The sequence below is a fragment of the Saccopteryx leptura genome, chromosome 3 (genome assembly GCF_036850995.1).
Source record: "Saccopteryx leptura isolate mSacLep1 chromosome 3, mSacLep1_pri_phased_curated, whole genome shotgun sequence".
Classification (NCBI taxonomy): domain Eukaryota; kingdom Metazoa; phylum Chordata; class Mammalia; order Chiroptera; family Emballonuridae; genus Saccopteryx; species Saccopteryx leptura.
Genome location: NC_089505.1, coordinates 112435081 through 112458120, shown reverse-complemented (window position 1 = coordinate 112458120; position 23040 = coordinate 112435081). Strand labels below are relative to the sequence as shown.

At 49.6% G+C, this 23040-nt stretch overlaps 2 protein-coding genes across 4 annotated transcripts in view; one reads left to right on the top strand and one right to left on the bottom strand.

The window, feature by feature from the left end:
- Nucleotides 1–2565, top strand: part of EPHA10 (EPH receptor A10) — a 39935-nt gene extending 37370 nt beyond the window's left edge. For all 3 annotated transcript variants that reach the window (XM_066375895.1, XM_066375894.1, XM_066375893.1), the window contains one exon: nt 72–2565. In XM_066375895.1, coding sequence (XP_066231992.1) covers nt 72–186 — 115 coding nt within the window. In that variant the 3' untranslated portion in view covers nt 187–2565. The remainder of the gene's footprint in view (nt 1–71) is intronic.
- Nucleotides 2566–8741: 6176 nt separating this feature from the next.
- On the bottom strand, nt 8742–23005 carry CDCA8 (cell division cycle associated 8). The gene is made up of 11 exons (XM_066372125.1): nt 22868–23005; nt 22631–22743; nt 22361–22489; nt 20029–20069; nt 18753–18825; nt 15965–16041; nt 13987–14051; nt 13009–13104; nt 11708–11834; nt 10854–10940; nt 8742–9753 (listed from the first exon to the last, which is right to left on the bottom strand). Exons 2-11 carry the CDS (start codon nt 22725–22727, stop codon nt 9709–9711), a joined length of 837 nt encoding a protein of 278 aa, XP_066228222.1. The 5' UTR covers nt 22728–22743; nt 22868–23005; the 3' UTR covers nt 8742–9708.
- Nucleotides 23006–23040: the final 35 nt, after the last annotated feature.

Genomic DNA, 23040 nt, shown 5'->3' with positions numbered 1-23040 from the left:
TGTCCAGACAGATGGACGGAGAGCAGAAGGTGGGGTTGAGCCAGCTGGGTCTGACTGGTCCTCCTTCACAGGGACCTGGTGAGCCTGGGCATCTTGTCGGCGGAACATCGGGAGGCCCTGGTCAGCGGGATCAGCGCCCTGCGGGCACGAGTGCTCCAGCTGCAGGGCCAGGGGGTTCAGGTGTGAGCGGCCCCCACTCTTCCAGACCCCAGCCTGACCAGCAGCCTGGCACGCCGCGCTGCACCCGAGGGAAGTGAGCTCTCCTTCCTCCACTTGGGGCTGGTTCCCCCACTTCACTGCCTCCCCCCATTTTCCTCGGTCTGTATACCCAGGCTGGCTCAGTCCCCCCAGAAACAGGGTCTGGTCCCTGGAGAGGACCCTTGAGAGTCAACAGGAGGAAATGCAGGGTCTCAGACATTGAGGTGGGGCTGGGCAGGGAGGGAAGACACAGCTTTAAACTACTGGGCTCCTGCCCTTCTGTCTTCCACGTCCACTGGGGGCTGGGGCCTACTCCATTACGCCACAGACCCATTGGCCAGCGGGCAGCATGGGTCCTTTCTGGGCTCCCATTAGACCTGGGAGCTACCACAGCTGCCTGGTTGGCCATTCTGATGGGTCCTGGAGAGGCAGGGTCCCCAGCTCCTTGTGCTTGGGCTCAGCCCTGCCTGGGCACGGGTCCCGAGGCCTAGAGGCCTAGGCAGCAGAGGTGTTGCTGGGCTTAGGGCCTAGAGCCCCAGGGCCTAGACTCAGGAGCTGGTTTCTACTTCCCTTGCCCTTGGGTGACAGTTCAGGGGCAGGGGGAGGGTCCTGGCTAAATGCTCCAGGGCCTGGTGCTCTCCTGAGGCCCCACTGGCCTCCCCTTTGCATCCCTTTTATACACTCCCTGGCCGGGACACCTGGGAAGAGCATGAGGGGAGATGTTTCTCCCCAGGGCCCCAGAGCTTAGTGTCAGTGCGGGAGATGCGGACGTGAGGCTCTTAGAGACGGGTCTTCTCTCTTGGACAGGCTGGTCCAGCCCTCACTGTATAGATGGGGGCAACGGAGGCCCAGTGAGGAGTCAGGAACAGGCTTGGGTTAGTACCAGGTTGCCCAGCTCCCTGTCCAGGGTTGAGGCTGGCTCTAGAGAGAGGCCCTGGTCCCACCTGGTTACACTGTCACTCTTCCCCACGGCAGCCAGGAGTACTCTGAGGTGAGCCCATTGGGAGCTCCATGCCCTGGCTGCCGTCCATCCGCCGTGGGCTGTCTCCTCCCCATGGCCTCTGCAGGCCTCTGACCAGAGTGGATGCATAGAGCTGACCCCAAGTTCCTTGTCCAGAGGGCTCCCTGGAAGTGGTGGTGTTCGTGAAGCCAGGCTTCCGTGGAAGTCAGGAAAGCAGCTGGATCTGGACAGGGCCGTGGGGGCTGTCTGTCCAGCTCACTCCTGACATGCCTCTGGGTTTGGTTGAGTGTGGGGTGGGGTGGGGTGGGGTGGGAAGGAGAAGCCAAGGGCTGGAGGAAAGGGTGACTGAGACACAGCCCGCCCTTGGAGGGCTCAGCCCAGGTGGGGAGATGACCTCAGACACCCGAGGCCCCACAGGGGTGCCTAACAACCGTGCCCCAGGGCCCCATGGGAGACCTCGGTCTGGGGGCTGCGGGGGGCTAGGCTCTTGATTAGTGTATGTGGAGGGATGTCCGGAGAGGCTTCTTGGCTGAGAGGCTGCCTTGGAAGTTCAACAGGGCTTTAAAGGTGGGAGAAGGCTCCCTTTTTTTTTTTAGGGTGGTGAGGTTTTCAGCAGGCCAAGATGGAAGGCCTAGGACAAGAGGAGTTCAAGCAGAGGGGCTAGTCTGGAGAGGAGCTTGGAGGCTGGGAGACACAGTACATCTCTGGGGAGCAGCCCGTGGTGGGGGCGGTGCCTCACATCAGTGCCTTTGGCCTGGCCCCGCCAGCTTTTCTCTCCTAAGAGTCCCCCCACCCCTGCTCCCTGTTTCCTGGGCACCTGCTCCAGCTCAGTGACTCTGGGGTACGAGGCGAGACTGAGATATTGCTTCCACCTTTAACAGGGCTGGAGGGTCCTATGCCAGGTGCCCTTCGGGCTCTGCGCCCCTAGCCCCTTCCCCCGAGAAGCTTGGAGAGGACGCGGTGCGGGAACCAGCGTTTGGCCTTGGGTGGAGGGAGCCTCCTCTCCATCTTCAGCTCTATCAGTCATGCTCTGAAGGTCACGGTCCTCCACCAGCTGTTCTGCAGAGGGGCCCCTGTTGGCAGGACTTCGGTGTCCAGGGTAGATCTCCCTCCACTGGAGTGAGGTCCAGAATCCTGAGGGGTCCCAGGCCTCAGCCCTGAATGGGTGCTGGTGTGATATGAGCTGACGGCTCTCTGGGACCCCTCTACAGATCTATTTTTATATGGAACTTATTCACTGGACAGAGGAAGGTGGCCTGTGACCCCCAGTACGCCTGTCTGAGCCCACCCAGGGAAGGACGGGGCCAGTTGGGGAGGTGGTTCCTTTGATTAGTGCTGGAGATGTTTTATAATTCTTGGGTTCTGTATGCAGGACAAAGTAATAAAAACTTGTCTGTGATACTGTGCCTTTCAGTGACAACTGTTTCACCTTAAGTAGTTTGTGTGGGAGGGTTCCCCCTCCGCCCAATGGGGGGGCTCCAGAGTGTGTATCTGAAATATCTGCATATCCCTTCCATGAAAGATGCCCAGTCTAGTGGGAGACACATTTAGGAACCATGACGGGACAGTGTGATCAGGGCTGTCATAGGAGCACTAGCTGCCCTGGGAGTGCAGAGAAGGATGCTGCTCAGTCTCGGGAGCAGTAAACCAAAGAAGGCTTCCCAGAGGAGGTAACTCTTGGGTGGCTGTATCATTGCCTGAGATAGACAGTATATAGGGAGGGAGTAGCAGGCTGGGCAGGGATGTGGGGAGAGGGCAGGAAATGACTAGCTTGTTTTGGGGCACATGTTTGAGATCTTGTGGGACATGCCCACAGAGGTGTCTAGGAGGCCGGTGGATACTGGGTCTGGCACTTGGCACAGATATGAGCTAGAGGCAGAGCTCTGTGGGCCATCAGCTTACAGGTGCGGGTGGAAGCCACGGTGAGAGACGGGAGCTCTGGGGACACTGACATTATGAAGCAACTGGATGAAGAAGAGCAGAAACACCCTGAGGAGAGCAGTGGAGAGAAGCTGGGACAGAGGCATACCATTGAGCCAGAGGAAGAGCGAGTTTCGGTGTTAAAGACAGGGAAGCCAGGTGAGGAGGGAAGAGTGGCTGGGATGTTGTCGGTGACTGATCATTCTCCAGGGCAGCTGTAACTGCACCCCAGACAGGGCTTACACAACAGGCAGTTATTGTGTCACAGTTCTCGAGGCTGGGAGTCTGAAATCGGGTCAGTCAGTTCCTTCTGAGGGCTGAGGGAAGGCTTGGCTCCAGGCTTCTCTCCTTGGCTTGTAGGTGGCTGTCTTTTCCCTGTCTGTTCACATTGTCCCCTCTGTGTGCATCTCTGCGCCACATCTCCCTTTCCCTGGAACCACACCAGTCATACTGGACCCGTCCGCATTGGCTCACCCTGATGGCCTCATTTTGGTTTAATTGCCACCGTAAAGATCCTGTCTCCAAATACAGTCAAGTTCTGAGATATTGGCAGTCAGTTAGGACTTCAGCATACAAATTTTGGGGAGGACACAGTTCAACCCATGGCAGTGGCCTTAACTGAGGGTCAGAAGCCAGATGAGAGGGTTGAGGAGTGGAGTGTGAAGGGTTTCAGGAAGAGGAAGGTGGGGTGAGATGGCTACCAGGATGGAGTGGGGGTGTGGGCTGAAGGGTGCTGCAGAACGCCTGTGCCTATGTGTGCACACACATCATGTACACACAATACCCATGTGCTCACATGGGTGTACACATGTGCACGCACACTTGCACCACGTGAGCCCTTGCTTTTCTTGGTTGACTCTACAGTGCTCTGCTCTCCCTGCCCGGCCATTCATGTTCATAGTTTGGGGAAGGTATCTTATTTGTCTGCTTAGGCCGGCTACAGAAAGTGCTTAGCAATGGGGATTGGGTGGTAGGGATGGCAATCAATAACACTTCTTTCCTCCCTGCCTGTGCTCAGAGCCAAATAAGTATTAATTCCCTGGGGCAGATGGAGATCAAGACACCAGCCCTTTGATAAGGCAGACTGGAGAATGTTGCTTACCATGTTTCTTTGAATCTAAGATGTCTTTTAGGGTAAGATACACACACAAGAAACATCACAGCCAGTTAAACTATGTCATGCCATCTGGTTGGAAGATGCATCCCAATTTCAGAGATGTTAAAGATGTGTAAAATGTATATCTTTGATAAGCGAGAGGTGGTGTATTGGGGACAGTGCATTTCCCATCATTTCTCTGAATTAGACCCGGCCATTCCCAGGCTGCGCCAGAGATCCACAGGCCACCCCCCAGCTTCCTGCATGATGAGGGGCACCTTTCCTTTAGGAAGGCAGACTTGCAGGAAGCCAGATGGCACCAATTCAAGGTTATCCCTTCTGTCTCCCAATTCTATTAGATGTCACTTCTTCCCTGTGAGGAGGAATGAATGAGTGGGTTGCAGATGTCAGGAGTGTTGCTCTGCCAGAGTCTGTCCCCTGAGAGGCACACGGCCAGAGCATGGAGGAGCCCCCACTAACACTTGACACAGTTCCTGGCACACACAGTAGGCGCTCACTAAATAGTATTAGCAAGGTGTGAGGCACCAGGTAGATACATATAATATGCAGCTGGGAACTGCAATGAACTTCTCCAGGCAGGGAGGCTGCTGACTGGTCTGACAAGGTATTTACTTGCTTATCCAGGGAGCATGTACCGAGCACAAGCACCGTCCAGTGGTGGGCACTAGGAAGTTAAGGCCTCACTGCCTACTGCGGAGTCTGTTAAGTAAAAATCATGAAAGGCACAGCCATGGGGATGAATCCTAGGAGTTGTGGAGTCCAGTGGACTAGCCTGACCTAGCCCCTGGGGAGGTGTGAGAAGGCCCTGGGGGAAGCCAGGTAGTGAGTTCACTGCCCTTATAACCAGGGGCTGACTTCTGGACTCGTTCCTCCCCCACACACACACACTACTCAGGACGCGAGTGAAACTCCTGCCCAGGTGGCACTTTCTCTCTAAATCTCTTTGTACCTTTGCTATGTAAACTTGAGTGTCTGCCAATATCTTGAAAAAACCTGCTGGCCTCTCTCGGGATGTGTCCTACCCCATGTTAGCAGCTGGGCCCCCTGGGCTCTTGGGGAAAGAAAGAACCCCTGTTGATGAATTACCTCATGGTGCCTACTAGCATCTTGTGAACAGATCATGGGTATCTCAAGCCTCACCCTGAGGGGTATGTTCTGACCAACACTGCTCGTGCAAGTGTAAGAAAAAAACTAAAAACACCAAAACCAAATTTGTTTCCTTGTTGCAAACACCTCCCTATCATCCTCCATCTTGCTCCTTCTTCCCTCATCACCACACCCATTCTTGACAACCATCTGGGGCACTGGTAGGAGAGTTGAGATGAGTAGGTTTGCCAGCATGACTTTTGCGTCACATTTGAACATGTGTCTGCTTGGACTTGTCATCTGTATCCATCCTGATGGCTCTTGGCATATTATGACACATAACATGTGCTTGTGGACACTGCCAATTTACCGGTAGGGTGCTGGGCTCTTCCCGGTATCAAGGATATGTCTGTCCTCCACCATATCATATCCATCATGCAAAGATCAGAGAACCCCAGCTACACAGATGCTAAGATCCACTAGGGAAAGATGACAGCAAAGTGTAGAAGGCAAGAAGTGTGGGTTCCAACCCTGGCCGGTTGGCTCAGTGGTAGAGCGTCGGCCTGGCGTGCAGAAGTCCAGGGTTTGATTCCCAGCCAGGGCACACAGGAGAAGCGCCCATCTGCTTCTCCACCCCTCCCCCTCTCCTTCCTCTCTGTCTCTCTCTTCCCCTCCTGCAGCGAGGCTCCATTGGAGCAAAGATGGCCCAGGCACTGGGGATGGCTCCTTGGCCTCTGCCCCAGGCGCTAGAGTGGCTCTGGTCGCAACAGAGCGACGCCCCGGAGGGGCAGAGCATCGCCCCCTGGTGGGCGTGCCGGTGGATCCCGGTCGGGCACATGCGGGGGTCTGTCTGACTGTCTCTCCCCGTTTCCAGCTTCAGAAAAATACCAAAAAAAAAAAAAAAAGAAAGTAAGAAAAGAAGTGTGGGTTCCAGCTGGTGCTGGTGCAGAGGGAGCGGGGAGAGGGGGCTTGTTCTACACAGCTAAGGTGATGCAGGTGGGGATGATGAGGGGCTGGGAGAATGCCTAGTTCTGTAAAGGGCAAAGAGAAGGCACTTGAGCCAAAGCAAACTGGATTCCAGACTCCCATCAAGTGTTCCATGTGGCCCAGGTTTTGACTGATTTCTCTCAATGTCTCTCACTCCCATTTCTGAAGCCATTTGAATTCTCCACCATTAAATCTTCAGAATATAGTGCCATTCTGAATTTTAGGTATGGGTGAGCAACAATGTGTAAAAGCAGAGAAGGCAAACACCTCAGCTTGTGCACATGTGGACATTGAGACATACTTTGTTTTCCAGGGGTGTGGGACACATTGTGGTAACTTGGTGTTGATACACGAACTCATTATTTGTCAGAGATGGGGATAGTAGTTCCTTTGAGCTAAGAGGTACGTCTGACACCGAGAATAGGTGATGTCCTGTCACACATTCCCCAAGAACTAGCTCTTCCTGTCAATAATTTAACCTCTTTATAAGGAAGCCCCAAGTAGGGCTTTTGGAAATATCAGGGGGCTTATAGGGGAAAGAATGAACCTGTTCATTGAAATCCTAGGTTTATTTTTATTTATTTATTTATTTATTTATTTAGCTGGAAACAGGGAGAGACAGTCAGACAGACTCCCGCATGTGCCCGACCGGGATCCACCCGGCATGCCCACCAGGGGGCGATGCTCTGTCCCCCCGGGGCGTCGCTCCGCAGCGACCAGAGCCACTCTAGCGCCTGGGGCAGAGGCCAAGGAGCCATCCCCAGCGCCCGGGCCATCCCTGCTCCAACGGAGCCCCGGCTGCGGAAGGGGAAGAGAGAGACAGAGAGGAAGGAGGGGAGGGGGTGGAGAAGCAAATGGGCGTTTCTCCCATGTGCCCCAGCCGGGAATCGAACCCGGGTCCCCGCACGCCAGGCTGATGCTCTACCGCTGAGCCAACCGGCCAGGGCCGAAATCCTAGGTTTATTAAACTGCCTCTGGGCCCTAGTGTAGGGGACTCTAGGCACTGTCCTCCCTCCAACCCGGAGCAGCTCTACTTAGCAGATTGCCCACAGGCATGAGGTAGGTAACAAAGGGAAGTCACTGGGTAGGAACCACTTTCCACTGGAACAGGTTCTCTAAGGTGTTAAAGAAAGCTGCTTCTCACCTCCAGTTGACTGTGGCCCATGTTGCCAGATCTTATTTTTTTTGGAGGCTTGCAATAATTTTTTGTGAACTTCGGTGATTTTTAAATTATCAACTAATTAAAAAAATAAAATTAACTAATTTTAAAAAACGATGATCATTTGTCTATGGGCCCTTTTTAGTTTGTGGCCTAGCAGTGAGATTTAAGTTTTCTTTGCGACATTGCAGCTGTGATAGTTCAACCCATGCTTTAAATTCTGGTGTGGGGAACTCATTACCGTTCAAATCAGCTCTTTATGTGGAAGGAACTGCTGTCTTCATCATGTGATCGGCATTTATTAGGCACCTGCTACATACTACACACTTCCCATAAACTGGTTTATGGTGAAATAGGGGAGTCTGGCTCTGGGTAAAGCATGTTGGACCCTAAGTGTTTCCTTGATGTCAGGCTCTTCCTAACACTGTACCAGATGATGGTGGAAAAGGTAGAAACCTCAGGTTTGGGCACTTAATGACTTGAAATGAGAACCCTTTATTTCAAATGCTGTCACTGATCAAAGGGTCCCTCTCCATAAACTGACCATATCAGATGACCGAGCTAAGTAATGACCCCAGATTGTTTAGTTCCATGCTGATCATTTTCAATGTAGAAAGAATTCCAGGAAGGCAGGTCTGCCAGAGCCCTGGAACTCTGGGAAGCGAGAAGCATGATCACTGAATCACCTGTGCCTCTGCTTTGTCCTGGCCAAGGAGGCTAGACTATACAGGTAAACTACAGACAGCCTCGATTTTGTCCTCCCAGACGTAAGTCTCCAGCTGATGGAACCAAGACATTGGGGGGGACGACTTCTTGGCATAGGTTGCCTATGTCTTGGATCTTGGTGTGAGGGCCCCCTCTTTCAGGTATTAGAGATTCTGCCAGAAGTTAAGGTTTTCTCATCTTTCAAGTAGCTGTTCAAAGACCCTCCAACTCCAACAGCTTCAGCTCTAAAACTGCCTCCAGTCCAGGTAGCACAGCTTGGAAATGACAGTAGGTAGAATAATGATTAAATACAAACTCACAATTTATTAAAAACAGGTAGTTTTTCAGTAGCTCTGATGAGAAGAAATCAGATTAGAGGTACCAATGCTCAGGAAAACAGTATGTACAAAAAGTCTTAGGAAAAGGAGAATAAAACAACTTGGAAAGAACACAACTTAAACAGGACTGGATTACTAGAAGAGTCATGTAGTAAAATAATATATACAAAGCATAGGAAAGAGTCACACATGGGAAAACTCTGGGCCCTCAGCCTGGGGTGGGAACTCTTAGCTCCCACATTCTGGGACCGCATCCCGTGCTTCTTTGGGGTAGAGGCACCAGCTGGTGCACAGGGACCTCAGTGCCGACTCTGAGGAACTAGTCCCCGCCCGGGGCCCTCACATCCTGGCACAGGCCAAACATGCAGAACAAGGCCACCAGACTAGTTATATCTGCTCCCTTAATGAAGCCAGTAAGACCTTGCAGGGACCACCAGATCACAGAGCTTTGAGAGTTCCTCTGTGCCAGTCACATAAAAACCCAACTGATCTAATCTAAAACTCCCTTATCTAAATTCCCACTAACTGCAGAGGTGGAGGAGCAAGAAACAACCTCCAAACCCATTTTTGGTCTTCAATAAGCAGAGATAAATACACTGTTCTTAAGTCAGCCTGAAAGAAACTACAGGCACGGCAGGTGGGGGATTCCACAGGAGGACCGGATGGGCATGGGAGGTGAGGTTTGTGCTCTGTGGTCACTGCTGTGACAGGTCCTGACCCACTGTCCTGGCCCCATCGGGACGGTTCCTCCCAGCTTTCTGTGTCTGCCCTCCCATGTCCCAGAGCTCTCGCTCTGAGCCCGAACACCCCAGCCTCAAGCATCACAGAGCGGAAACACCAGACGCAGAGGGTTCTCTGACGAGGGTGCAGGCAGTCTCTCCGAGACGTAAGGTTCTTCCGCACCACCTCCCCAGAGTCAGGGCAGGGCAAAGAGGACACCGGGTCACAGGAGGCAGAACGCAGCAGCTCAGCTCTGAGAGCAGGAAGAATTCAGCTGGGAGGACAGGAAGTTTTGATTGCGTGGACTCAGCAGCAGGTGGGTAGGGAGGTGTGAAGAGAAAAACTGTCTTAACTGCTGGGGGAACAGTGTCTTCTCACTTCCTGAATTCTCCAAGAGGAACACCACTCCCTGCTCTGAACTTCACACACAAATAAACAATAAGCTTGAAGGGAAGAAGGTCCCAGAAGTGCACACTGAAGATCATCCTGTCAAGTTCGGCTTCTTGGAACAGCAGCCTCATTTGTGAGTCTGTATGCTGCTGCAGATTTGGGCAAGACGGCTCTGGAAGGAAAAGGCCTAGGTCATTCAGAGAAGACACACTGGGCATGCCTGTCCAGGCAGCCTCACAGTCACTCGGGGCGCTGAGGGCTCTCAGCCCTCCATTCTCTATTTGTATCACAACCTAGTTCACTTTCTGAATCTCCGCTTCTCATCTGAACCAAGGCGAAAAATAACATCTCAAATGAGACAGGGAAGGTATAATCTGGGAAGAGGAGCGCTGTAGGTCTAGCTAGATGATGAATGTCACCAGATTTAGGTGGCTGGTTGTGTGTGTGATCTCAGCACTGGGCCTACATTCAGTGGGACATGTTTGGAAAAGCAGCGGCCCTGTCCCCTTCCTTGGATGCACCCTTCAGACACCCAGGAGGGCGGGCCTGTGGCAGCCTTGTTTGCACTAAGCGCTTCACCCACCAGCCTAGAGCATGCTGACTGGACCAGGGCCCGTCTGATCAAAGCTGAGCCTGAGAATTAAAATTCTTTCTCTCAAGAATTTAAACGAAGACAAGAAACTGGACAGTGAGTGTTGGGAAATGTAGCAATCAGTCAAAGTTGGAAGGTGGCTGCCCAAAGCCACCTATCAGCAGCGTTCAGGGAGAAGAGAACCAAGAGCCCTGCAGCGCAGGCCACCTGCTTAGGGGAGGAATGACGGGCAGCGGCCCCACAGGCACTAGGGGACTGGGGCCCCGGAGTGGAGCCCATACACCCCTGCTGCCAGTGGTTCCACTGCGGCGAGGCCAGGCTGCCCAGCGCTTTCTGTGATTCTGTGGATTCCCTGTCACAAGCCTCCCCCACCCTCAGTTCCTGAAATGCTGTGAGGAAGCTGCAGTTCCAGGTCAACTGCACCCTAACATAGGGACCAGCTGCCTGAATTTTGATTCTGTTGTGGAACTCCTGTGACAGGCACTCTGGGATGGACCGAAACTCGGCATCAATTTAGGGACAGAACTGCCACCAGGTAAGCAGGATAATGGTCAGATTCCCTTGGGGGAAAGAAAGCAACACGATTCTCAGTACAAAGCACTAGCCCAGTCTTGAAAGACATCAGACATGAAGCTAACCAAGGCTACTCGGGCAGCCCAGGTGGGGGGAGTAGGACTCACGGACAGCTGTTTGATGTTTCCCAAGGCCTCTGGATCCAGTTGTGCGATATCGACCCTCTTCAGGTCACTGGCCAATAATCGCATGCTCTGCGTGGAGGGGAGAGTTGGTTAAATTGCATATCCTCCAGGGTAGTAACCTCCACTAGCAGCCCAGTGTGCCCCAGGGAGTCCCCTTCATGTCCTGGACTAGGTGGGGGGATGAGGCGAGGCAAAGCAGGACACAAGCTGTCACCGTGTCCCTTAAGGATACAGTGCAGAGACATCAGTGCTTATCACTGGGCCAGTGGCTGGATCACCCAGGTACCAGGGCATGCCCATCAGCTTAGAAATGCCCCGCAGACATCTGGGAGCAACTACCCTTCCCTCCCACAAAGTGAGGTCTGCAACTTGCTCTACACAGCCAGAGAAACTGGGTTCGGCCTGCTTCACAACCCCTTGAAGTCAAAGTGGAAGAGGCAGCTCGCGCTCCCCTTTCTAGGTGACACACCACCGACAGCGCGCCCCGCACACTGCAGCTCCATTACTGCAGGCATCGCATGGCGATCTTATAGTTAACTTGGAACCTATCTTGACTACTGAACTGCTTCTCAAAGACAGGAATGTGTTCCATGCTTGGGGCTGCTATAAGACAGGTGCACAATGTTAGCTCATGAACAAATGGAACCTGGAGCTGGGCAAGGACCTTCCCAGTCTGGGCCTCTAACCTGGGAGAGCAAACTGTGTTCTGAGTGCACAAGGGTGGAGACCAGGATCCATGCAACCAAAAAGACCATCGGGGAGAGAAGTGAGCAACAGACCAGGAGGGAAATGCTGACTACGAGGCGTGCTGGCCTGCCTCTCTCTGAAACACTTACCTCTCCGCCTCCCACTGGCACTGTGAGGAAAATCTCTTTGCTATCGGCAAGAGGGCTGCCGTTCACAGAGATGTTGTAAATCCGCTCTCTGGCTGCTGGAGTGCGCAGGCCTGGGGTCTTGAAGACCCTGTAAAGTGGGAAGATCTCTGTAAAGATGGCTTGGCAGATTGTATGACACCAGGCGCGACGAACCCTTCCAAACCCCATCTGGCCTCAAGCTGCAGTTTTCAAATCACACATTTCTAAGAAGGCGAGTTCTAAATTTAGGGGAAAAATCTTTTTAAGCAGTAATGACTAAACACAGCTGGAGAAGGGAGACTGTAATTATCAAACATACATCTAACAACATCAATTCTTATCCTTGTAAATTTTCAGTCCAAAGCTTCATATGAATGCCAGTCATCCATCCATCTATCTATCCAGCCAGCCAGCCAGACAGGCAGCCAGAAATAAACTATGTTTAATGAATTTCCAAGAGGAGCTAAGTGCTTCTCTCAAGAGGAATTTTCCAGGGTCAAAGGAGGAGGGTTCGGAGTGACATCATTGTATGAATTCCCACGCTAACTTTCTCAAGATAGTTAAAATGCTGCTACCTATTTTCCCCCAAATGTCCTCTGCTATATGCTCATGTAAAAAAATGGGGTTAAAAGCAGAAGGTACATCTTCCTCATTGCCCCCACCCGAGATGACCACTCTCAATCCCTTACGGCAGCCTTCCACAGACTTTACATGTATAAGAGCAAGTGGGACCGTTAGGACACACTATGTTGCAACTGCATGGAGATGCTTGTAATCCTGAAGCTGCCCCCACATCAGCTACAGATCTTTTAAAATGTCTAGATAGCATTTCCTGTTTAGTTGACCAGCCCTAGAGAAGGGATAAACGCATGCTGCAAGAACATCCTTGTTTATACTGGTCTTCCAAAAGAGGATATCAGGTTTCCTCATGGGTACCAGAGAATGCCTACCCATTGTAAAGCAACAACAGCAACAACAAAAAACAAACAAACAAACAAACAAAACCCTTTTGATCAGAATCAGAATAGACCAAAAGTCAGCAGAGGCCTCCTGGTCAGCAGGGACAATGTCCTCTCAGCAGAGATAGAATCATTTTGTTGCTGAAAACAGGTGAACCTGCACTCAAGAGAGAGGCCAACACCACCAGGAAGCCCCGGCAATCACCCCCCTCTGAGAGGGTGTCCCAGGCCAAGGAGTCAGGAGTTATTTTCTTAAACACTTTTCTTTTCTGATGTTAGATGTTGGGCTCCCACCCAAATCCAAGCTCCATTCTAAATACTTACCTTGAGTCAAATCTAGGTGTCAGGCCTGGAGTTGGTTTCACCAGAGACAACTCCCTTCGGCTCATAGCCGGGGTAATGGTGTTACAATTGCTTGACCTGCAGGTAAGAAATGGCCATTAGGGGTGCCAACTCAGGTCCAAGGGCAGCAGCAGCAGGGGCAGGTAACACCTGGAGAGCACTGACCTTGTCAGATACTGTCCTGAGCGCCTACATAAACTCATGTAACTCTCCCAACAACCCTATGAGAAGCACCGTTATTATCCTCATTTACAGATACAGAAATTTATTGACTTTAAATAACTTGCCTAAAATCACACAGCCAATTAGGACAAGGCCAGAACTTTGGGCCCAGCAGTCAACCTCCAGAATCCAACTTCTCAATCAAGCGATGAGAGGGGAAGGAGACAGCCTCTCAACAGCTGTGGGCCCCTCCTGTGCTGGGCAGTGCCCACTGCTCAGGGAGAACGGAGCACTCCGCTCCTCGGCACCACCCCTTTACTACTTCCCTAAGCTCGTCTGAGGGCAGCCCCCCCCCCCCCCCCCCCCCCCGTCCCCAAAGGGCTCAGCAGGGCCCAGCAGGATCAGGTTAAGCCCATGGTGATTCTTTATTTAGCAGGACCAGGAGGAACACTGTACCAGAAGGACAGCGACTTTGTAATTAACCATGGGGTAGTTCTGTACATGGACTGCCAGGTAACTGAACTAAATAATATGCAGGGCCTACCATATGTTTCTGGGCCTCATTCTCCCTGTCTGCACTGGAAAGAGTGGGGGAGGATAAAGAAGGTGGGCAGAAGAACTGGAGCAGGTGTTGGGTCAGACATTGCTAGAGGCCCCTCAGTTCAGATACTCAAGGGTTTGATGACTTTAGGATCTACTAGAACACGAGCCACAGAAGCCTTCAGCCCCGAGCCCTGCCACAATGAATGTGGCTGTCCAGTAGAACCAACATATAGCTGAATCTGGATAACCCGTTACCTTTTTCTTCTGCCTTTTCCTTGTATGGACTGGGTTCTCTTCCTGGATGGAGGACACCTTTTGCCCTGAAGTCACAAGCAAATGAAACTGAGGTTACAAAAAGCTTTCCTGCAAAGGGGAAAGGTAAGGCAGAGGGGAACCAACTCTGGAAAAGAAAACTAATATTAAACATAAGAAGGTCTATCTTGCCTGACCAGGCAGGTGGCATAGTGGATGGAGCATTGAACTGGGATGTGGAGGACCCAGGTTCGAGACCCTGAGGTCACTAGCTTGAGCGCGGGCTCATCTGGTTTGAGCAAAGCTCACCAGCTTGAACCCAAGGTCACTGGCTAGAGCAAAGGGTTACTCGGTCTGCTGAAGGCCCACGGTCAAGGCACATATGAGAAAGCAATCAATGAACAACTAAAGTGTCACAACGAAAAACTGATGATTAATGCTTCTCATCTCTCTCCGTTCCTGTCTGTCTGTTCCCATCTATCCCTCTCTCTGTCTCTGTAAAAGAAAAAAAAGTCTATCTTGCAGAGTTAAATAACTAAGAACATATATAATTGACCAACTAAGGCCTTATACCTGGCTTGGTCTCCAAAATAGAGGATTTTGGTCAAGATCAAGGGTACATGTTTTTTGAATTGATTGTAGCCTGAATGGCCAGCCCCCACCCCCACTTTTACATAAAGTACCACTGCAAAGGGCACCACGGGCACCCCAGGTGCCCAATACCAGGAACCCTCAGCAGTACTCACCCACCCCAAGTCCTCAGAGACACCTGACAAGAACCACTCTTTATCTACTGGTGATCCTGTCCTCCCTCACCTGCCAAGACTGGCCCACCCTTCTGCTTCTGTGCTGTCCCTCTGTGGTCTGCCTCCTGAGCTCCTTGTCCTCTTCCCTCACCCCCTCCACGTTCTCCCTGCCCTGCAACCCCACAGTGGGACAGCCACCTAATGAGCTGGGAGTCAGTGTGACTCCCCGTCCCTCCCCTCCCTGAGCTCCAGGCTGAAATTTCTGTGTAGGCCACCTGTCCCGGAAAAGTATTAAACACTCAGCAAAGTCAAACAACTCGTGAACTGCTCCCCTTCACCTGAACTCAGTACCCTCTTCCTCCTGTGTCCCACATGCCCCTGGCTGGCAGCTGCCTAAGCTGGAAACCATTTAGTCATCTCTAGTTCCTTTCCTTCCTTCCCTCTACCAATCTTACTCAATTCCCGCCCCTTTAAAATTTTTCTTTTTTTTTAAACTGAATGTATTGGGGTGACAATAATCCGCAGAACCGTACAGGTTTCAAGTGTACATCTCAACAAACCATCATCTGCACACTATACCGTGCACCATCGCTCCGAGCAGCGTCTCTTTCCCTCCCCATTTCCCCACCCCCCACCCACTCCCCCACTCCCTTTCATTCTCCCTTTCAAATCTTATCTCATTACTTTCTCCTCTTCTAGGGTCAGAGCCTCAGTCCAAGAGTTACAACAGCCTCCCTACTGGTTACCTTCTCTCCAGTTTCTCCCCTCTCCCATGGATCCTGAATACCCCTCTGAAATAAATTCCCATCTGGTTACGCTACCTACCATTAGCTACCCAATGAAACTGAACGCACAGCCATTCGCTATCCGGCCCCTACACTACCCACAGTACCCTCACGCTTACATCCCAGCTATTTCAAACTGCTTCCTGTCTGTTAAATGAAACTTGCATAAATCCTCCGGGAGTTCCCTTCCCTTTCTTTTCCAGCTAATGAAATCTCACTCACCTTAACGGCCTGGCTGTGTCCTAAGGGAGTAGGTAAGACTTAATAGCTTCCTCTCTGATGTCGATGCACTTTGTACCTACTCCTAGGATCACTTTGGTTATCGGCCATTTAAGTGGGATCTTCTCCACTAAACTATGAACTCAGGTAGAGCAACACTGTATTTTAAGCACCTTTGTATCTATCTCCCCGTCTGTCAGCCCACAGCCCTGAATCTGAGCACCTACTTACTTTGGCAGTTTGATGTTTTTTATTTTTATTTTCTTCTTCTTCCGCTATCATTTCATCCACTTGTATTACTTTTCGTGCTACAAGAAAGTTTAACAAAGTGATATTTCTCATGAGAACAAGCTTTCATGTACTCACATTTCTTACAGAAGAGACAATTTATGCAATTTCAGACTGTAATCCAGAAACAGACTCAATATAAAGATGACCTTAAAAAAGAGGGTTTAGCCCTGGCCGGTTGGCTCAGTGGTAGAGTGTCGGCCTGGCGTGCAGGAGTCTCAGGTTCGATTCCCAGCCAGGGCACACAGGAGAAGGGACCATCTGCTTCTCCACCCCCCTCCTCCTTCCTCTCTGTCTCTCTCTTACCCTCCCACAGCGGAGGCTCCACTGGAGCAAAGATGGCCCCGGGTGCTGAGGATGGCTCTGTAGCCTCTGCCTCAGGTGCTAGAATGGCTCTGGATGCAACAGAGCGATGCCCCAGAGGGGCAGGGCATCGGCCCCTGGTGGGCATGCTGGGTGGATCCCGGTCGGGCGCATGCGGGAGTCTGACTGCCTCCCCATTTCCAGCTTCGGAAAAATGCAAACAAACAAACAAACAACAAAAAAAGAGGGTTTAGGCCTGACCAGGCAGTGGCACAGTGGATAGAGCATCGGGCTGGGATGCGGAGGACCCAGGTTCGAGACCCCGAGGTCGCCAGCTTAAACGAGGGGTTACTCGGTCTGCTGAAGGCCCGGTCAAGGCACATATGAGAAATCAATCAATGAATAACTAAGGTGTCGCAACAAAAAACTGATGATTGATGCTTCTCATCTCTCTGTTCCTGTCTGTCTGTCCCTATCTATCCCTCTCCCTGAAATAAATAAATGGAATGAATAAATAAATTAATTAAAAAAATAAAAATAGGGTTTAGGTCCTGGCTGGTGCTAGTTGGCTCAGCGGTAGAGCATTGGCCTGGCATGTGGAAGTCCCAGGTTCGATTCTTGGCTAGGGCACAGAGAAGCACTCATCTGCTTCTCCACCCTCCCCTGTCTCCTTTCTCTCTATCTCTCTCTTCCCCTCCCGCAGCCAAGGCTCCATTGGAGCAAAGTTGGCCCGGGTGGTGAGGATGGCTCTGTGGCCTCTGCCTCAGGCACTAGAATGGCTCCTATTGCAATGGAGCAACGCACCAGAGGGGCAGAGCATCGCCCCCTGGTGGGCATGCCGGGTGGATCCCGGTCTGCCGCAAGCAGGAGCCTGTCTGTCTGCCTCCCTGCTTCTCACTTCTGTAAAATGCAAAAATGCAAAAATGCAAAAAAAAAAAAAAAAAAGGGTTTAGATAAATGGGTTGGGGAAGAAACCCCATATGATACCCTGTATGGTCAGCCCAGCATTTTTATTAGGAGCATAGACTGTGGAGCTGAACGGACACGAGCTTGAGGCCTGGCTCTACCACTAACTAGGTCATGTGGCTTCATGGTGGTGCCTCAGTTTCCTCCTCTATAAAAAGGAGTAGTCATTGTATAGGGATATTATGAGACCTGGAATGTGTGCTCTGTAAGTACAGCATCTTTGATATTTTATTCCTCTATCCCAAGCCCTTGAAGTGTCTTTATAAATGTTAAAGAATTTGTGGAATGAGTGAATGTAAAGCCCCTGGACAGTACTGACACATTATAAGCATTATTATTTATTATAATATTACTTATGTAGATATCACAGAAAAACTCAGAAAATGTCTAACTGCTAAATATATACAGGCCGCAGCTAGGGATTCCATAGAGAAAATTCTGCACTTAAACATAGGGGAAGAGGGAGATCAGACTAAATGACTTTTAAGCTCTTTTACATTAAAAAAAAGTATGCATACATTTATTTTAAAATGCATAACTTAGTATGTAGTCAAAAACAGTGGTCAAAAGAAAACCATATTTATTGTTCGCTGACCCTGGTTCCCAGGGGTGAAATCAGAAGACACCCCAACTAAGCAAAATTGGTGGGACTCAGAAGAGAAAATGCTATTACCTAAATGTAGGAATAACGAAAAGTGACCTAACAGGCTGTAAATATGTGGCTGACAATCTCTAGGAACACCCAAGTCCAATTACAATACAACCTCCGGGAGGCAGAACTGGCATATGACATTTGGAAAAGGAAAATCTCATCATGATTTCTTCACACTACAAGGCAATTCTGACGGACACCAAGTTGGAATGAAGAACTAGACAGTGTTTCTGGCCCTGCCCAGTCGAGAAAGTGCCCATGTGGACAGCTCAGAAATCCATGGTCAGGACAGCCTCACAAGGGTTGGGTGCACTGAGTTGCCAAAGCTTAATGTCAGCGACATCAAGTCCATAATAGAGCTTGTCCTGGCCTGATTCCATCCATGCTCACTAATTACAACCCGGCTTCCCCAAAACCTCCCTGTAAGATGGTGGTCCTCAGTGAGGGGCGTGTATGTGAGAGACGTTTACACGGATGGGTCACTGAATCAAGTACCATGGATTAGCACGCTGAGAGTCGGTCCTTTCACATACAGCTCTCTCAGCCTGCTGACCGGGGAGAGTTGCAGCCAGTATGGCCACGTCTTGTAACACCCTGTCAATCTTGCTAACCCCTCCAGCTCAGGGGAAGCACCAGGTGTGTTTGGTTTCCTGAACACCTTTTCCCACCCTTTCCCTTTTGCTCACACATGGGCCTGGAGAGTTTGGTTAGTATTGGTCTTGCATCACAGAGGCCTTCCTAAACAGCGAGCCAAACCACCCTGGGCCTCAGCTCTCTTCAGTTCTACAAGGGATTTTGAAAAGTACTCACTTCTGGCAGATTTCAGGGGTGTCTGAATAGCTTCTGCCGTCAACTTATTTATTTCTGTGATATCCAGGTCAGCCTGTGACAAACAGCCAAAAACACCACAGGCATATTCCATCAAATATGAGGAACAATATTTTAAGATGAAAACAATTACTTTTTAAAACATATTATTTCATAAATACAAGAGATTGTGTTAATTATAATAAACTCCTATAAACCCAGAAGGATAGAATTCTTTTGACTTGGTGACACTGGATCTCTCCTATTAGTTTAGAAGCTCTGATCTGTAATTCTAAAGAGGCTGATGCATTAGCTAATGAGTATAATTCATCTCAAGGTAAATCTTTTGAAACATTAGATCTGGGTGTGGATGGGGGAATGACATATCACAAAGAAAGAGAAAGCACGGACCAAGATTGTTTTACTAATTCTTGATTTTATTCACCCCAAACTGTAATTTTTTCCTGACTGAACTGGCTCCTGAGTACTTTACCATCTGAAGCTGGTGGAGAGCCACTCTTCAGTGCTCCTGTGTACCCTTTGTAGTTAGATCACTTCAACTCTGAGATTCCAAATGATCCTGATCAACTCAGACAAGGATGTGGACTTTGGGTTCACTTTGTGAGTATGATGAAGGCTATGTTAAACTTTCTCCCCAGAAAGATACACAAATGAATGAGCATGCACACATTGTTCACGTATGATCTCAGAGTCACATGTGTCTACTAAACATTTGAAATGTGGCTAGTGTGTCTGAGGAACTGACTTTTTAAAATTTTAATAGCTACCGGTGGCTGGTGGCTACTGTATCGGATAGTATTCTATATTTAACCCTTTGTTTTACTATTTTCTTTTTTTGCCCTCCATCTTACTGGTACTGATACTGGGAGGAAAGAGGTGAGAAAGATCGGGAATCCTGAGGGTCCCAAGTAAGAGCACAGCTTCTACAGTACGGCACACCGAAGCGAGTATCTTCGTCACCTATGTAGTGCCTAGGGGCTTAAAGGAACTTGGAGGATTTCTGTTTTCCCTGCAGATGTCAGGGCAAGGGCTGCAAAGAACCTACCAAGACAGAACTGCCTCTCTTCTTCAGGCTCCAAACTAGTTGTGCTGCACATACTCAGCATTTAACAACTGATTTTTCATTTGACACAAATGGATCATGTCCCCTATGGAACCTCCTCTATAGTAAGGACCCACTGGTTAGATTTTGTGAACAGTCCCAATTAAGAAAAACAAAAACCTAACCAACAGTTCTGAAACGGGACAAATCACTTACCGTTGCTGCCTCTTCCAGGGCCTGCTTGTTTCCTCCTAGGGCTTTAAAAAGAACATTTGTCCAGTGACTATCAGATTTTCAGGATAAATCATCTTCCCATCACCCTTTCTAAAACTGGACATTACACCCTCAGTCCAACAATTCAAGAAACGTCATAATCGAACCTTTCTCCGAGGCTGGCTCGGCCCCTCGTGATAGTCTATGTTCTACCACACTAAAACCTCTTGTGATTTCCCAAATGTGCCACTGTCCTTCATGACTCAGTGCCCTGGCATTCATTATTTTCTCTGCATCCAACAAATTTCTAATTCATCCTTTGAAATTCAGCTCAACCCCCAAACTCTGGTTGTCTGTTATAGCAGACTGCTGCCAAGTGCTGAGTTAGTTCTTCACCCTCACCTACTCCACAACTATTCAAAGCAGTTTAAGTGTCCACTCCATCTTGAACTGAATTCCTTGAGGACAGAGATAATATCCGTCATTTCTGGCAAAATATATTGTAGGTATGTAGTAAATGTGTGTTGAATGAAGAGGTCTGTGCAAGGTTAGAGGTAGAATAAAAAGTTAGGTTAGGTCTTCCTGCTAGAAACTCTCATAGCATCCTGTACAGCAGTTAAGAACTCTGGCTTTGGAACCAGAAAGCTGCCACTAACCAGCTCGTGAGATCTTGAGCAAAGTAACCAATCTTTCTGTGTCTTAATCTTGTCTATCTATAAAATAGGGATTGTTATGAGGATAAAATTAGTTAATATAGCAAGTCCTAGAATAACGGAGTTCCATTCAACATTCTTTCATTATAACGTTGATGACAAAAAAAAACCCCCCAAAAAACTGTTTCCTGGCTGGGGCCACTGTTTGTGTGGAATCTGCATTCTCTTCATGTCTCCAGATGCTCTGGTTTCCCCCTACCACCCAAAGGCATGCACGTGAGGTGAACCGATGTGTCTGATTGTCCAAGTCTGAGTGAGTGTGCTATAGATGAAAGGTTGTCCTGTCCAGGGTTGGTCCTTGTGCCAGAAAAGGCTCTAGTCACTTGTGACCCTAAACTGGCATGAAAGAGTTGGAAAATATAATAATTCTCTTTTTTATGTACTTTCTTAAATGTATGTATAGCTCACACTTATTTCAATGTCACATATTAGAAGTGTTTTGGGCCTTTACTTAGAAATTTGGTGGGTTTTGTGACCAAAAATAAATATGCTATAGGACTTGACTCTCGTTTATAACAATTAGCCCATGATAAAATTGGTTTTGTCATTTCACTTAAAGTTTCAGTTTACAAGAACCTATCAAGGACACCAAGTCAAGACTTACTATAGATGTAAGACACTTTATTCCTGTGTCTGGCACAGGAAGCACTATATAAATGTGCTTACTGACCACTATGCTATTCTATCTCATAACTTTATATAATCATATGTGAATTTTTAAAAGGAACTTTCTCAACTAACTTGTAAATTCCTGAGTAGGTACAATATCTGTTTTATTCCCCAATGCATCTTCAGCACCTAGCATTGAGACTGATAAATGCTCAATGAATATTTATAGAAATGTGCCAATAGCTTAATAAACAAAAGGGCAAGTCAAAGGATCGTTAAATATCTACAATTTGAGGAAACCATGCGTTTCTATCTCAGGAGGAGGCCATATACTGGGTAATTAATAATAATAAAAAAATTTAAAGTAAAGGTAACCCAGCAGAGAGGACAGCCTCTTATACATCCCTGGACATTTAACAAGGGGGTGGGGTACAGCCTGAGATTTTTTTTTTTCTGGCCAGGAAAACTCTTGGGTTCTTACACTTCACAATTTTATTTGACCATTTTAAACCGGCAATTCCTACAAGCTGCAGAAAACATCCTATCCTTTCAACTGAGCTCTGGTAGCAAACCATGTTATTCACTCACTCATTTTTAAGTGGTTTTATAAAATATATATATATAATATATACGACTTCCTGATACATGAATTTTATGTGCCACTCCTATTTCAGCATGTCCATAAATTTTATTGGGATACAAGCCATGCCCATTTATTAAAGCTGTTTTGAAACTAGAACCGCAGAGGTTGAGTAAATGGATAGATAACCCTCTGGTCCAGAAAGTCTAAGATATTTACTATCTGGTCTTTTAGAGAACATATCTGACTTCCCGCAGGGGTAGATGACGGTATGTGCTAAGGAGATTAAAAAATAATAAAAAGCAGGGGAGTGAGACAGGGAGTGGCGGGGGGAGCACTAAGTCTGCTATCTCCCTCAGTGCTCACGGGAGACCTGACCCAGGGGAAGGCGGCCACGGGAACCACCGCGGGCTCCATCCACGGCGAAGCTCACCGAAGTAGTCCAGCCAGTTCATCTCGCGCAGCGCCCTGGGCAGCCGCAGGATCTCGATGTTGTACAAGTTATCCATCTCCTTGAGGAGGTTCAGCCTGTCTGACTGCATTTGCTTGGATCGGATTTGCACTGCGGTAAGGCAAAGTCGACAGAAGCCGGGTCACCCGCCCCGTGGGTGAATGCAGCCTGGAATCCGTGCCGCCCGCAGCCCACTCCGCCAGCAACCCGCGAGTGCCTCGCTAGCCCGAGGACGCGGGCTGGGCCCCTTACCTTCCCGGTCGAAGTCCTTAAGAAAGGAGGCGAGCTTCCGGTTCCGTGACGAGTTGGTCTTGTTCACCCGACTGCTGCCCTTCCTAGCCGGAGCCATGGCGCTTCGGTGGAGGCTGCGTGGAGGGGGTACCGAACCACAAAGGGTGAGAGGCGGAGATGGGGGAGGGAAGGCAGGGGCCGCGAAGGGGTGGGAGAGAGCGAACGGGTGTCCCGAGGGGTTCGTGGAGGGAGACTTACCGTCTGCACCTGGAGGTAAAGAAGTCACAAGGAATGTACCAGCAGGTCCCAAAACAAGGGAGGAAAACCTCGTCGATCAAACTGAGAAGGAGCGGCTCAGAGGCTAACAGGACGTGCGACCGCCATCACGAAATTCAAACTGCCACAGGCTGACCAATAAGAAGTCGCCGTTT